This window comes from Salvelinus fontinalis, chromosome 26 (assembly GCF_029448725.1).
Source record: "Salvelinus fontinalis isolate EN_2023a chromosome 26, ASM2944872v1, whole genome shotgun sequence".
In the NCBI taxonomy this organism is placed as follows: Eukaryota; Metazoa; Chordata; class Actinopteri; order Salmoniformes; family Salmonidae; genus Salvelinus; species Salvelinus fontinalis.
Genome location: NC_074690.1, coordinates 19,155,752 through 19,172,805, shown reverse-complemented (window position 1 = coordinate 19,172,805; position 17,054 = coordinate 19,155,752). Strand labels below are relative to the sequence as shown.

At 42.4% G+C, this 17,054-nt stretch overlaps 1 protein-coding gene across 3 annotated transcripts in view; it reads left to right on the top strand.

Annotated features, from left to right (window-relative positions):
* The window catches only part of LOC129823834 (lysine-specific demethylase 4A-like), a 46,094-nt gene extending 34,127 nt beyond the window's left edge, over nt 1-11,967 (top strand). For all 3 annotated transcript variants that reach the window (XM_055882862.1, XM_055882863.1, XM_055882861.1), the window contains 4 exons: nt 3,123-3,293; nt 3,760-3,879; nt 9,102-9,194; nt 10,550-11,967. In XM_055882862.1, the coding sequence (XP_055738837.1) occupies nt 3,123-3,293; nt 3,760-3,879; nt 9,102-9,194; nt 10,550-10,690 (525 nt within the window). In that variant the 3' untranslated portion in view covers nt 10,691-11,967. The remainder of the gene's footprint in view (nt 1-3,122; nt 3,294-3,759; nt 3,880-9,101; nt 9,195-10,549) is intronic.
* Nucleotides 11,968-17,054: the final 5,087 nt, after the last annotated feature.

Here is a 17,054-nt window from a genome sequence, read left to right as displayed (position 1 = left end):
TGCATCACGTTTGTAAATGGTCAGAAGTGTCTTCTGACTCTTTTTGTCCCAAATAGCAACTATTTTCATAGAAATCACTCCTGCACATAGGTTTACCTCTGCATATTTAATTTCTTGGCTTCCCTAATAAAATGTTGAGCAGCAACAGAAACCAGAGACCATAAAACCAGGGACCATGTGGCCATAGGAACATTGCTTCCCTTCCCCTAGAGTGAGAACTGGCAAGCCCAAGCACGTACAGATAATTTGTCATGCGACATGATGAAAGATCACGTTTACTCTTTGTCCTGATTCCTGTTGTGAGCATTGTGTCAGAACGTTGCAGATTCAATGACGTCCACTCCCCTGGTGTAGAGTTACTGTTGTGGGTTAGCCTGTCAATCATTCTCGGCTCTGATTTTAGATTTCTTGTCTTTGTATACAGCTATGTAGCCTAGGCCAGTGTTTCTCAACTCCAGTCCTCGAGTACCCCCAACAGCAGACATTTTTCTGGCAGCGTGTGGGCGTCTGGCACATGACTTTAAGTCGCTTTTTGTAAACCTCTGCTAAAAGGCATATATTATTATTCAACTTGTCAACTAATTATCAGGCCCTCAATAAGTTGAATCAGGTGAGTTTGTCTGGGGCTACAACACAATGTGTGCTGTTGAGGGACTGAAGCTGGAGACACTGGTGTAGACCATTGGTTGAATCATCTACAGCACGTGTCCAACTCATTCCACAGAGAGCCGAGTGTCTGCAGGTTTTCGCTTCACCCTTGCACTTGATTAATTACCTGGTTGTCTTGGTCTTAATTGAAAGGAAAAATTAAAAACCTGCAGATACGTGGCTCTTCGTGGAATGAGTTTGACACCCTATGATCTATGGCCCTGGTGCTCTACACTGTATTCAACTGGATTGTTCTCCTCTTGGGCAATACGAAAGGCAAGTCCAAATTTCAATCCTCCACATAACATAGTATACAGACAACACATTGATTCCCAAACATTACACAGACATCACAATGTGTGTATGAGTACTATATAAAAAGCTGTATCTATAAAAGATAGCATGTTCCAGACAGATTGTTTCTTTTATACTAATACTCCTGTAATTGGCAACGGTTGGAACAGAGGGAAGATCAACGCCTCAGCTCTGCTGGTTGTCTCTGATGTAGTCAGTCAGTGCCGCAGGCTGCACAATATTTCCTCTAACGTGCTGCAGGCTCTCTGGCTTTTGTCGAAGCTCAGTGCTTTAAATAGCTAGTTGGGGAGGGGAAGTTATGTTATAGTTGAACCGAAGACATGCGGAGACCGAACTAATGTTCAGTGAAATGCAAATGAATCTTCTCTGAAGTTTTTTTTTTTCACCGATGGCGTATGCATTGTCTAGATTTAAATACCTCTGCTGAATGAACTTTAAAATAAGTTGTTAGATGTCTCACGTGACCAGAACAATTCACCACTACTGAAATAGCTTTTATGAATCCTCTTTAGTTTGCATTTATTTCCTCTTACCAAATGTAATATATTCATCAATTGGAAAAATATGCTGTGTGTTATCTTTATGGTCATCTGTTAATGGTGGTATAATAATTGTAGGCTAACTATTTAATCTCCCAGCGTAATAAGGCACCCATGCAGGATTTTATTTCTAAACTGAGTTAACCGAGGGCTCATGCATTGTCTGGTTGTTAATACTTTAGCTGAGTTCAAAAGCATACAGTGGGTATAGAAAGTCACCAACCCTTTTAAAATTGTTCACCTTTTGTTGCCTTACAGCCTGAAATGAAAACACATCTAATCAGACTTTTCCAGCTTTATTAACACAAAGTAACCCACAATATCCAAGTGATTTGCTGACAAGGGTATAAAATACAGCACACAGCCATGCGATCTCCATAGACAAACATTGGGAGTTGAATGGCCTTACTGAAGAGTTGAGTGACTTTCAACATGGCACCGTCATAGGATGCCACCTTTGCAACAAGTCAGTTCATCAAATGTCTGCCCTGCTAGAGCTGCCCCGGTCCACTATAAGTGCTGTTATTGTGAAGTGGAAATGTCTTGGAGCAACAACGGCTAAGCTGCGAAGTACTAGGCCACACAAGCTTACAGAACGGGACCGCCGAGTGCTGAAGTGCGTACAAATCGTCTGTCCTTGGTTGCAACACTCACTAGTGAGCTCCAACCTGCCTCTGGAAGCAATGTTGGCACAAGAACTGTTCATGAAATGGGTTTCCATGGCCGAGCAGCCGCACACAAGCCTAAGATCACCATGCGCAATGCCAAGCGTTGGATGGAGTGGTGTAAAGCTCGCCGCCATTGGACTCTGTAGCAGGGGAAACGAGTTCTCTGGAGTGATGAATCACGCTTCTCTAACTGGCAGTCCGACGGACGAATCTGGGTTTGGAGGATGCAAAAAGAACGCTACCTGTAAATAATGGTCTGTGGCTGTGTTTCATAGTTCGGGCTAGACCCCTTAGTTCCAGTGAAGGGAAATCTTAATGCTACAGCATAGTGACATTCTAGATGATTCTGTGCTTTCAACTTTGGGGCAACAGTTTGGGGAAGGCTGTTTCCTGTTTCAGCATGACAATACCTCCCATGCACAAAGTGACTTCCATACAGAAATGTTTTGTCAAGATTGGTGTGAAAGAACTTGATTGACCTGAGCCCTGACCTCAACCCCTTCGAAAACCTTTGGGATGAATTGGAACACTGACTGCGAGCCAGGTCTAATCGCCCAACATCTGTAACCAACCTCACTAATGCTCGTGGCTGAATGAAAGCAAGTCCCTGCAGCAATGTTCACACACCTAGTGCAAAGCCTTCCCAGAAGAGCGGAGGCTGTTATAGCAGCAAAGGGGGGACCAAATCCATATTAATGCCCAGGATTTTGGAGTGAGATGTTCGACGAGCAAGTGTCCACATACTAAATATTATATTTTATTTATCTATATGTATGGCTCTTAAAAGAAGAAATTGTTAGATGTTAACAAAGGAGTAGCTTTTACGGGTCCACATTCCTTCACATTTGTTTCCACTTACCAAATGTCATATTTGTTTAACGGTGTCTGGTCTTTATGGTAATTTGTTCATGGTGCTATATGGAGTGTCTGATCTTTGACCTCGTCCTCCTAGCGTAATAAGGCGGCCATGCAAGAGCTTGAGGTTGGCCAGCAGGTTATCTGTAAGCATAAAAATGGGCGCTACTACCAGTGTGAGGTGCTGGAGCTGACCACCGCCACCTTCTACGAGGTCGTCTTTGACGACGGATCCTACAGCGACAACCTCTTCCCTGAGGACATCGAGGTGAGGAAACTATACCTTTATCGTTGGATGCATGCGACAGCCACAAGTTCTGAAGCTCTATCTGGGGGTGTTGAGAAACATCAGAAGACACATATGTTGTTTGCTGTAACAAATAGACAATGCAGTTGTATTGACATATACATATATTCTAAACAAAATAATCACTGTGGCAACAAATGAAACTAAGTTTTGCCTGAAACATTTCCTTTCTAAATGTTGTATTACAATGAGGAGCCCTAATGCAGCAGTGTCAATAGATCAGTCTGCTTTTATCAGTGCAAGCCGTGGCATTCAGTGGTATGGCAAACACAGTGGTAGTATTGGTCATAGAAATGAATCCTAAAAAGTGGAAACAAATCAATCCAGTTGTGTTGTGGGCTATATTGACTTGATTTAATAGTCCCGGCGTATTTAACTGTGGCTCACTGAACTAATATGATGGCTCTTGTCTACGGTTTGGTTTCAGAACCGGGACTGCGTCAAGCTGGGCCCGCCAGCAGTGGGCGACGTGGTGCAGGTGCGCTGGACGGACAATCTGCTGTACGGGGCCAAGTTTGTCGCATCGCACTCCATCCTTATGTACCAGGTAATAGGGACCACATTAACTTTAATTTTTTTACCTTTATTTTAACTAGGCAAGTCAGGAAAGCACAAATTCTTATTTACAATGACGGCCTACCCCGGCCAAATTAACTTCCTCACTTCAACCACATTCAGGCTGTGCTCCATAGTGATGCGCAGGTTGACTCGTAACCTGAGGTTATATCCGCGGGGGCGAGTTTAGGGTCATGAAATATTGTGTGGATGAATGGCTGATGGATGGGTGGCGGACAAGGGTGAATAAATAAGAAATTGTACAAAAATCCGTAATTGTATATAATTCTTGTGTAATTCATATCTAGATGAACTACATCAAGGTTTTTCTTTAATTATTTGTATCTGGCATTAGTGCTTACGTTTTAGGGCGTAGCTGTACGCGCGCCAAATAGGCTACACAAATGTTTTTGTTTCAGCTACTCTTAAGATATCACGGGATCTGTCAGTCTAATTTAGGAGGGTTTGAGCACAAGAGAACCAGAGATTAAAAATACTGTGCAAAATTAAGGTTTTATTTACAAGTTTACTCCAGTGAAAATAGTGCTGGTGAATATTTACAGAAGTGGCTTAGAATTGTTCCAAAAATAACTTTCTGGTAGCCTGTTGCAGTAGACAAAAAGGACAAAAATGTAAAAAATAAAGAACAATAGCACTCAGTAGCAACCAAACGGCTATGAAAGGCAAAATGCATTTAAGCAGGCCAAAACTCACGCAACTAAGTATTTGTTTGGAGAACTTAGCAACACATATTGCCTTAACAGCAGCTTATGTACCCACAGTAACCCAGCACACCCAATTGAAGAGAAACCATACCAATGCGCACTTTAAGCGGATCCATTGATAGATCATCATTATAGACACTAAAAGGAAACAGACATTTTAGTAATTTAGCAGCTTATCCAGAGCGACTTACAGGAGGAGTTAGGGTTATTAAGGGACTTTAAGGTCACATTTTTTTCACCTAGTCGGCTCAGATTCCAACCAGCGACCTTTCGGTTACTGGCCCAACGCTCTTAGCCGCTAGGCTACGTACCTTAACACCAACAGATGTCGCCACAATAAACTTAAAGCTACAATATGTAACTTTTTGGGTGACCTGACCAAATTCACATAGAAATGTGACTTATAGATATTTAATTCCCATAGAAAGCAAGTCTAAGAAGCGGTAGATCTGTTCTATGTGTGCTATTTCTATGCTTCCCATTCCGATGTTTCGTTTCTATCTTTTACTTTCGGTTTTGTACACCTGCTTCAAATAGCTGAAAGTTTTTTAAAAAATGTAGAAGTGGTTATGGAAAATATATTTCACAATGGTTTAGATGGTACAATGATGCTCTACACATTGACTGCTTGTTTTGTCACAAACTGAAATGGGGCGAACTATTAGAATTTTAGCAACCAGGAAATGTCGCTGCGATTTATGCATAGTGCACCTTTTGAGGATTACTTGCTACAGTTAGTGGTTAAGCAATACAATGCATAATTGTCCTAATAAGGTGAATGCACCAATTTGTAAGTCGCTCTGGATAAGAGCGTCTGCTAAATGACTTAAATGTAAATGTAATATAGTATGAATCCCAAACGGGACTAACCAATGCAATGACAGATTGCGTGAAATACAGAGAGGTGTGGCGTACGCGCACTAGTAACACTGCACTCCTGACACCGATGGAGCTCTCAAACCAATATGTGGCATGTTACAATGAGTGAAACTCAAAAAATAAATTGATAAACAAATGAAATGTGTTAGCTCGAATGGCACAAACGAGTGGTGCACTCACAAGTTTAATGCAACTGCAGTAATGCAGTTTATAGAAATGGAAATGTTTGTAGACTACTTGGCGCACATGGGGAAGGTAGAATGGTGGTTCGACGTGATGAGAGCAGTAGAGCTTGCATCGTCACATACTGATCAATAGGCCATCATATCCAATAAATAAACAAAATAGCCAAAATGTTGAAGAAAACAAAATTGTGTAATACATTTAAGAAAAGGGAACTGTACAAAGCATTTTTTATATTTGTGGGTTGGAGTCTGGTGTAGGCATCAATTTTAGTCTGCGGTTGCGGACAGTTTATGAGCAATTGCAGGTGGCCGAACAAACAGCTGGCCTGCGCACAACTAGGGCTCCTACCACGTTCAGCCCATACCAACAGATTCAGGGGGCTGACGTTTAGAAAGAAATTGTGAGTGGGATTGTGTAATTCGTTTGGCAAGTACAACGGTTCTGAAAACACATAACAATCATGTGGTCCTCTGTACGGATTTGCTTAAATGTAGGTTTTTTTTCTTTAAAACATTTTTTCTTCTTGCTACTCTTTTCACATACTACAGTGCCTTGCAAAAGTATTCACCCCCTTGGCATTTTTCCTATTTTGTTGCATTACAACCTGTAATGAACATAAACAAAAAAGTCCAAATTGGTGGAGTGAAATGAAAATAATGACTTAATTATTACTACAAATCGGAAAAGTGGTGCGTGCATACAGTTGAAGTTGGAAGTTTACATACACCTTAGCCGAATACATTTAAACTCAGTTTTTCAGTAGGATCACCACTTTATTTTAAGAATGTGAAATGTCAGAATAGTGATTTATTTCATCACATTCCCAGTGGGTCAGAAGTTTACATACACTCAATTAGTATTTGGTAGCATTGCCTTTAAATTGAGTCAAATGTTTCGGGTAGCCTTCCACAAGCTTCCCACAATAAGTTGGGTGAATTTTGGCCCATTCCTCCTGACAGAGCTGGTTTAACGGAGTCAGGTTTGTAGGCCTCCGCTTTTTCAGTTCTGCCCACAACTTTTCTATGGGATTGAGGTCAGGGCTTTGTGATGGCCACTCCAATACCTTGACTTTGTTGTCCTTAAGCCATTTTGCCACAACTTTGGAAGTATGCTTGGGGTCATTGTCCATTTACAACTGAGCTTTAACTTCCTGACTGATGTCTTGAGATGTTGCTTCAATATATCCACTTAATTTTCTTACCTCATGATGCCATCTATTTTGTGAAGTGCACCAGTCCCTCCTGCATCAAAGCACCCCCACAACATGCTCCCACCCACGTGCTTCACGGTTGGGATGGTGTTTTTCGGCTTGCAAGCCTCCCCCTTTTTCCTTCAAACATAACGATGGTCATTATGGCCAAACAGTTCTATTTTTGTTTCATCAGACCAGAGGACATTTTCCAAAAAGTACGATCTTTGTCCCCATGTGCAGTTGCAACCCGTAGTCTGGCGGTTTTGGAGCAGTGGCCTTTCAGGTTGTCGATATAGGACTGGTTTAACTGTGGATATAGATACTTTTACCTGTTTCCTTCAGCATCTTCACAAGGGCCTTTGCTGTTGTTCTGGGATTGATGTGCACTTTTCGCACCAAAGTACGTTCATCTCTAGGAGACAGAAATGGTCTTCTTCCTGAGCGGTATGACGGCTGTGTGGTCCCATGGTGTTTATACTTGCGTACAGATGAACATGGTACCTTCAGGCGTTAGGAAATTGCTCCCAAGGATGAGGTCTTGGCTAATTTTCTGAGGTCTTGGCTGATTTCTTTTGATTTTCCCTTTTGATTTTCAAGCAAATAGGCACTGAGTTTGAAGGTAGGCCTTGAAATACATCCACAGGTACACCTCCAATTGACTCAAATTATGTCAATTAGCCTATCAGAAGCTTTGAAAGCCATTCCATAATTTTCCAAGCTGTTTAAAGGTACAGTCAACTTAGTGTATGTAAACTTCTGACCCACTTGAATTGTGATACAGTGAATAGTAAGTGAAATAATCTGTCTGTAAACAATTGTTGGAAAAATGACTAGTGTCAACTTTAGTTTGTTAGCAAGACATTTGAGTGGTTGAAAAACAAGTTAATGACTACAACCTAAGTGTATGTTTTCACCATCTTTGCTATGAAGCTCCCAAATAAGATCTAGTGCAATCCGTTACCTTCAGAAGTCACATAATTAGTTAGATTGCACACAGGTGGACTTTATTTAAGTGTCACATGATCTCAGTATATATACATACACCTTTTCTGAAAGGCCCCAGAGTCTGCAACACCACTAAGCAAGGGGCGCCACCTAGCAAGCGGCACCATGAAGACCAAGGAGCTAACCAAACAGAGCTGGGCTTTACAGAACAGTGGCTCGAAAAAAGACATTGCTTAAAAAAACCAATAAGCAAACAGGTTTGGTGTTTGCCAAAAGGCATGTGGGTGACTCCCCAAACATATGGAAGAAGGTTCTCTGGTTAGATGAGACTAAAATTGAGCTGTTGGGCCATCAAGGAAAACGCTACGTCTGGTGCAAACCCAACACATCTCATCACCCCGAGAACACCATCCCCACATTGAAGCATGGTGGCAGCATCATGTTCCGGGTATGTTTTTCATCGGCAGGGACTGGGAAAACTGGTCAGAATTGAATGACGGATGGCGCTAGATACAGGGAAATTCTTGAGGGAAACCTGTTTGTCTTCCAGAGATTTGAGACTGAGACGGAGGTTCACCTTCCAGCAGGACAATGACCCTAAGCATACTACTAAAGCAACACTTGAGTGGTTTAAGGGGAAACATTTAAATGTCTTGGAATGGCCTAGTCAAAGCCCAGACCTCAATCCAATTGAGAATCTGTGGTATGACTTTAATGATTGCTGTACACCAGCGGAACCCATCCAACTTGAAGGAGCTGGCGAAGTTTTGCCTTGAAGAGTGGGCAAAATCCCAGTGGCTAGATGTGCCAAGCTTATAGAGACACCCTAAGAGACTTGCAGCTGTAGTTGCTGCAAAAGGTGGCTTTACAAAGTATTGACTTTGGGGGGGTGAATGGTTATGCACGCTCAAGTTCAGCTTTTTTGTCTTATTTCTTGTTTTTCACAATAAAACATATTTTCCATCTTCAAAGTGGAAGGCATGATGTGTAAATCAAATGATACAAAAACATACATTTTAAATCGGGGTTGTAAGGCAACAATATAGGAAAAATGCCAAGGGGGTTGAATACTTTCACAAGCCACTGTAGTTAACATATTTTCCACTTCATACTGCTGCATACACTTTGTTCCTTGTGACCAGGACAAATTCCAGGCCCCAATTTGGGTGCTGTTAAATGGATAGTTTACTGGTGTTTTTGATTTACGGTGACTGATGTACCTTAAGTAACGTTGGATGGAAGCCTGTTTTTGCGTGACTTGTGATTTGTTTTTTTGTGCTGACTCAGATGGAGTTTGAGGACGGGTCGTCGTTGTCTGCCAAGAGGGATGATGTCTACAGTCTAGACGAGGAGCTGCCCAAACGAGTCAAGTCCCGAATGGTGAGATGCGTCTCTCCCAATGTTCCTTGATCCAAACTGATTTATATCACATTAGGTGATATGAAATCACGCATTTTTGATATTTTTGATGAATATTGGATTCAGTCCATGTTTATAATGCCAATCTATGTAAATGTATTTCTTTGATTCTATTCATAATAAACTCAGCAAAAAAAAGAAACATCCTCTCACTGTCAACTGCATTTATTTTCAGCAAACTTAGCAAGATTCAACAACTGAGACAAACTGAACAAATTCCACAGACATGTGACTAACAGAAATTTAATAATGTGTCCCTGAACAAAGGGGGGGGTCAAAATCGGAAGTAACAGTCAGCATGGCCACCTGCTGCATTAAGTACTGCACCAGATTTGCCAGTTCTTGCTGTGAGATGTTACCTCACTCTTCCACCAAGGCACCTGCAAGTTCCCAAACATTTCTGGGGGGAATGGCCACAGCCCTCATCCTCCGATCCAACAGGTCCCAGACGGGCTCAATAGGATTGAGATCCGGGCTCTTCGCTGGCCATGGCAGAACACTGACATTCCTGTCTTGCAGGAAATCACGCACAGAATGAGCAGGTGGCTGGTGACATTGTGGCATTGTCATGCTGGAGGGTCATGTCAGGATGAGCCTGCAGGAAGGGTACCACATGAGGGAGGAGGATGTCTTCAAGGATGAGGATGTCTTCAATGACAACAAGCTCAGTCCGATGATGCTGTGACACACAGCCCCAGACCATGACGGACCCTCCACCTCGATCCCGCTCCAGAGTACAGGCCTCGATGTAACGCTCATTCCTTCGACGATAATCCGACCATCACCCACGGTGAGACAAAACCGCGACTCGTCAGTGAAGAGCACTTTTTGCCAGTCCTGTCTGGTCCAGCGACAGTGGGTTTGTGCCCATAGGCGACGCTGTAGCCGGTGATGTCTGGTGAGGACCTGCCTTACAACAGGCCTACGAGCCCTCAGTCCAGCCTCTCTCATCCTATTGTGGACAGTCTGAGCACTGATGGGGGGATTGTGCGTTCCTGGTGTAACTCGGGCAGTTGTTGTTGCCATCCTGTACCTGTCCCGCAGGTGTGATGTTCGGATCTACCGATCCTGTGCAGGTGTTGTTACACGTGGTCTGCCACTGTGAGGACGATAAGCTGTCCGTCCTGTCTCCCTGTAGCGCTGTCTTAGGCCTCTCACAGTACGGAAATTGCAATTTATTGCCCTGGCCAATTCTTTGAAAGACAGGGTCCTGAAAAAGGGAAGTTTATTTTTTGCTGAGTTTACTATGTTAATGGCTCTTAACTCTTAGATAACTGTATGATAATTTACTCATGGCCTCTCTCTCTCTCTCTCAGTCCAAGGCGTCAGACATGCGCTTCGACGGGATATTCACAGAGAAGGAGGTCAAGCAGGGCTCCAAGAGACAGCGAGTCATCAACTCCCGTTACAGAGAGGACTACATCGAGCCTCTCCTATACAGCGTTATGATGGAGTAACCCTCCTACTTTATGAACTCACCACACACCCAGAGAGGGGGGCATCTTTGGGGCACCCACAGCCTGGACAAGTGGCTCCAAACCTGGGTACTATTAGGAACAAACTCCCCATCCTGGGTGTGTAAGGCTTCCATGCCCCTGGGGCATTTTTTTAAACCACGGCTGGGATTTTAGGGGAGTTTCGGTTCATTATGAAACTCCCCTATTTCTGTGAATTGTTTCTTCTTCCTCCTTCACTGTCCGTTAATGACGATAGGAACCATCAATGAATTAAGGTGGAATAGGAACATGCTGGGCATTTCAGTATATCATCTGACAGCTTGCTGAGTCAGCTTTCTAACCTCTAGCATTACCCATACAAAAGCATTAATTTGACATTTTTACATGAAAGATGGTATTTCATAGTGCAGGTCATAATTCAATAACATGCTGTTAACTGATTACAAAAAACTGAAGTGCTTTATATGCTTTGCAATACATTTTATGGACTTCATATTATCTCCAATAGGAATGTGCAGGTTTGATTGTGTCTACTGTGACATTAGGAGGATGATTGACGTTAGCAGGCCAAGAGGGCAGTGTTTTCTTGTTGGGTTCAGTTTAGCTATACAACTTTAAAGCTTTAAATTTATTGCATTTGTCAGTTGTGCAAGTTTGAGAACAACTATTTTACCACAGCTCACTGCCCTTACAATCTCCAAAAATCCCCGGGATGTATTGATATTTATGTGGATAGGTGTTCGGGTGCACATTTGTTCTTGTTTCTTGAATTGTTGTTGTTTTTTTATTTTATTGCCATCCCATGTTGAATTGGTAGTGTGTATATGCCAAGGTTAGTCAAGTTACTCGTTCTGCTAAAAAGCACTTATTAACCCCCCCCCCCCCCCCATTATTACTATCTGAAGGTTCCAAAACGTGTCCTGCTGAATGCGCACCTGGTCAATTACAGCCTAGGTGTAGACTAGTTGGTGTGTGGTCTTATCACAACCAATAATGCCACAGTCCCAGAATGGTTTGTTTGGACAGGGGAAAACATATTTTCAAATAATTTGAAGAATGTTTATCCTTCTCATGCTTTGTCGACGTTCCTTGTTGACCTGAATCGTTGATATTTGGGTAGTGTTGTGTATATGTAGCTCATTTAAAGTATCTCAGGAGGACTCACACCCTTACCACCTCACTCAAGTTTTGTTGCCATGGCTACTGTCTGAAGTGATGTGCATTACATTTGTGAACTTCAACTGTTGCAGTAAAGACCGGACTGAGGAGAAAAGCTTTTCATGTCTCTCGTTTGCTGTCCCCTGCTATACACTGATCTCAAACATCCTGTCAGACATACTTCACTTGAATAAGGTCCGATCGCTCAAGAAAAAAAAAACGAATGTCCCTGAGGATGTTCAGGGGGCCGGAATATATATACAAATAACTTGTAGACTGCAAATTGATCACAAGAAGCCCAAACGGATATATTATCTGCCTAAAAACAATAATTTCAAACCTTGCTTACATTTTGTATACAATCAGGTCACTACTATGCATGGGAATTCTTTGGAACATGTCCTAAATTAAATTGGAGTTGATTTGCGGATGTTTTTAGTCGTCATCCACCAATAAAACGTGGGTGCCAAATAAAGTCACCCGTGGGCCAAATTCGACCCACGGGCTACCAGTTGGAGAACCCTGTAATAGATTGATACACTGTGTACAAAACATTAAGAACAGTTGTCAAGTTGATGTCCATTGGGTGGTGGACTATTATTGATACACACGGGAAACTGTTGAGCGTGGAAAAACCCAGTAGTATTGCAGTTCTTGACACAAACCGGTGTGCCTGGCACTTACTACAATACCCCGTTCAAAGGCACTTACATTTTTTTTGTCTTGCCCATCCATGTCTCAAGGCTTAAAAATCCTTCTTTAACCAGCCTCCTCCCCTTCATCTACACTGACATCAATAAGGGATCATAGCATTCACATGGTCAGTCTGTCACAAATTAGGTTCTTATGTCCGACTTGTTCCATTTTATAGCAATTCAGGAAGGGGCATCAATCTGTTTTGTCATAACTTTTAGGAGAAGTTAACTGTTACAATTTGATGTTAGATTGCTTCTCACCCTGAATTTAGTCTGTGTCACTAATCCATGGTTGAGTTCTCTTTTAAACAGCCATTAAACTAGCCGCTATAATCCATGGTTGAGTTCTCTTTTAAACAGCCATTACAAACTAGCCACTGCTAGCCCAAAATCTATGGAAGTGATGGAGCGTGTTTAATTTTTTTTTTATGCACAGATAAGGTCCTAACAAAAATGGAGCTGATTTAAGGTGATTTGGACATCTTTTTTAAACATGCTCACAAGCCATCACTTCCATATTTCTTTGCTTGCGGCAGCTGAAGTTTGCAATGGCTGTTTTTAAAGAACTAAACCATGGATTACAGTTTATCCTGGTCCATAGACTATTTTCAGGGTATGGAACCATCTGTCAAATAGTGAACTTCTCCTTTTTAAAGGGGCAATTCTGTCACTTCATCTCCAGCACCAAACCAGCGTCTACATGTGAAAACAGCGCGTTTCTTTAATTTAAAAAATAATGCTTCTGTGGCACAGGGTAGGAGTAAAAGTGATTTTTAAAACCTGCATCAAGTTTATTTTTCTTGCTACCCATCACCGCAAATCTGTGTTTGAAAATCAGTTTTTCAAACGTTTTAACTTTAGATGATGTGTTCTGCCTGACGACAAAATGTAGAGATGTTCCGTTTTCACATGTTGACACTGGTATTGTGCTGGAGATTATGAAAATGAGGTTGAAAAGCAGTGGAGTTGCCAATTAAGTTCATAACATGACCATTGTGCAAGAATAATTAAAACATCAGCAGTGTTGATGAACATAAATTTCACAGTGCCAGACTTGTCTGTAGTTCCTGGTCAGGCAAAGAAAAACAAATGGCATCAGAAATTAAAGTCCTCTAGTCTGGTTCTCTGTACCATCTTCACACATACTGTATCTGGTTGGATAGGAGAGTGTTACGTACGCCTCTTGGAGGGAACGTGACACCCCGCGACATCTCAACTCTCCGTGGAGTGAAAAAGTATGTGATCATAGGTACGGGAAAGGACGACAGAGGCAGAGAACAATACCGTTTACAGGGAATTTATTATTCCTTAACTTCTGTAAAGTGGGGAAAAGGGGCTGGACGGAACCAAAGCAAAGAAAGTAAAAGTTAAGAGTCCCATCTCCTACCTTACCTGCCTTCCCACTACTTAGCTAACCTTTAGCACCACCAGACACGCTAACCAAAATACGGGTGGTGGTCCGCCCAGGTCTTACCTAGTGTGCATAGACAGATTAAATACTACGGGTTATGTATGCCCGCTGGCCTAAACACTCCCAAGGTGTGTTCCGCTCCCCTGGGAACAAATGAACAGAACAATTTCAATAACCAAAAACACAAAGTCCTATAGGCATACACATACCTCGGAAGGAGTGGCTACAAAATAATATCCACTGAACTTTTCATGACCGCCACAACAATCAACACAGGACATAAAAAGAAGCTCTCTTCCTCAGGGAAGGAACACTGGCTTTTATCAAGCTGGAGAAGGAGTTGGTAATTGCAGAGACAGCTGTATCCTCTGACAAGAGGGAGGGATCAGAACTCTAATCTGCGACGGGGCCGACCAATCAGCTGCTTAGAATCCAGGAAGCCATTTCCTGAAATACTCACACAACAACACAGAAACTGGGGAACGTAAAACGTAGGCTATAGCCTATATTCAATGAGAGGGAACGTTCCTATTGTAACACACAGTGCATTCGGAAAGTATTAAGACCCTTTGACTTTTTCCACATTTTGTTACATTACAGCCTTATTCTAAAATGGATTAAATCGTTTTTCCCTTCATCAATCTACACACAATAACCCATAGTGACAAAGCAAAACTAGGTTTTTAGAAAAGTCTGCAAATGTATTAAAAATGATATCAAATTTACTTAAGTATTCAGACCCTTTACTTTGTTGAAGCACCTTTGGCAGCAATTAGAGCCTTGAGTCTTGGGTATGACACTACAAGCTTGGCACACCTGTATTTGGGGAGTTTCTACCATTCTTCTCTGCAGATCCTCTCAAGCTCTGTCAGGTTGGATGGGGAGCGTTGCTGCAAGCTATTTTCAGGTCTCTCCAGAGATGTATTTTGTTTTTTTATGTATTATTTCTTACATTGTGTTAGCCCAGAATCTTAAGTGTTATTACATACAGCCAGGAAGAACTATTGGATATCAGAGTGACGTCAACTTACCAGCACTGCGACCAGGAATATGACTTTCCCGAAGCGGATCCTTTGTCCCCACGACCGAGGGCATTTGAACTGATTCCAGAGGCCGACCTGCAACAATACGGCCGGAGGAGAGGGAGCCGGAGCAGCCTTCTAGTGAGACTTTGGAGGCGCACTACACTCACATTAACATCTGCTAACCATGTGTATGTCACCAATAACATTTGTTGTCTTGACTGTGTGCTTAGGGTCAGGGTCATTGTCCTGTTGAAGGGTGAACATTCGCCCCAGTCTGAGAACCTGCTCCAGAGCGCTCAGGACTTCATCAAGATCAAAGATCTCTCTCTACTTTGCTCTGTTCATCTTTCTCTCGATCCTGACTAGTCTCCCAGTCCCTGCCGCTGAAAAACATCCCCACAGCATGATGCTGCCACCACCATGCTTCACTGTAGAGATGGTGCCAGGTTCCCTCCAGATGTGAAGCTTGGCATTCAGGCCAAAGAATTCAATCTCGGTTTCATCAGACCAGAGAATCTTGTTTCTTATGGTCAGAGTCCTTTAGGTGCCTTTTGGTAATCTCCAAGCGGGCTGACGTGCCTTTTACTGAGTGGCTTCCGTCTTGCCACTCTACCATAAAGGCCTGATTGGTGGAGTGCTGCAGAGATGGTTGTCCTTCTAGAAGGTTCTCCCATCTCCACAGAGGAACTCTGGAGCTCTGTCAGAGTGACCATCGGGTTCTTGGTCACCTCCCTGACCAAGGCCCTTCTCCCCCGATTGCTCAGTTTGGCCGGGCGGCCAGCTCTAGGAAGAGTCTTGATGGTTCCGAACTTCTTCCATTTAAGAATGATGGCCACTGTGTTCTTGGACCTTCAATGCGGCAGAATTGTTTTGGTACCCGTCCCAAGAGCTTGACACAATCTACGGACAATTCCTTTGACCTCATGGCTTGGTTTTTGCTCTGACATGCACTGTCAACTGTGGGACCTTAAATAGACAGGTGTGTGCCGGTCCAAATCATGTCCAATCAATTTAATTTACCACAGGTGATTTACCAATCAAGTTGTAGAAACATCTCAAGGATGATCAATGGAAACAGGATGCACCTGAGCTCAATTTCGAGTCGCATAGCAAAGGGTCTGAGTACTTATGTAAATAAGGTATTTATGTTTTTCATTTTTTGTAAATTTGCTCAATTTCTAAATGTTTTGCTTTGTCATTATTGGGTATTGTGTGTAGATTGAGGGGGGGAAACTATTTCATCAATTTTAGAATAAGGCTGTAGCGCAACAAAATGTGGAAAAAGTGAAGGGGTCTGAATACTTTCAGAATGCACTGTAAATATAACCATAGAACATACCATTACAGGCATGATTGTGGCACATAGTGCGCGATCTGGTCTTCATATGGTATTTCTACCACATGAAGAGCATTGCATCCTACTGCTGTTTACACCTCAGGGGGATCTGCCATTTTCCCCTGGTTTCTGCTGTTGTCATCAGATTGCATCCTCCCCCGCCTTAAGGGTGCACAGAATGGCTTGTGGAGTGAGAGACCTGTGAGGTGTGGAGTGCTCCACTGCAATTTGGTGAGTGTTGGCCCCTGGCACTGTGCACTTCTACTCCTTATGGGATTAATTAACACAAACAAACATTACAATAATTCACTGTGGTAATTCTTCTTCTGGTGTTTTCTGCAGTGCGTATCGCATAAAGAGTCAACAACCCCCCCAAAAAATGTATGTAATATATAAAAAATTTTTTTTATAATAATCAAATAAAAATACATAAATAGTAAATAAGGTTATCCAAACAATAATTATAAATACAGAAATACAGTCTGGCACAAAGAGAAGATGAATGTGGGAGACAGGTCTCTCATGTGAGAGAGAGTTATGACTGGGCACCATTGGATATATGGGTTTATCAGTTCACTGAGGTTGTCAGAGGAGAACACCAGTTACATTCATGCGGTTATTTAACGCTGTTGTTTGGATCGAAAGTATTTGACATTGGTTTCAATGATGGAGCCTGAAAATCAATAGTCTATAGGACATTTTTTACAGGACTATGGGAAACTTGCACAGAGACAATGTA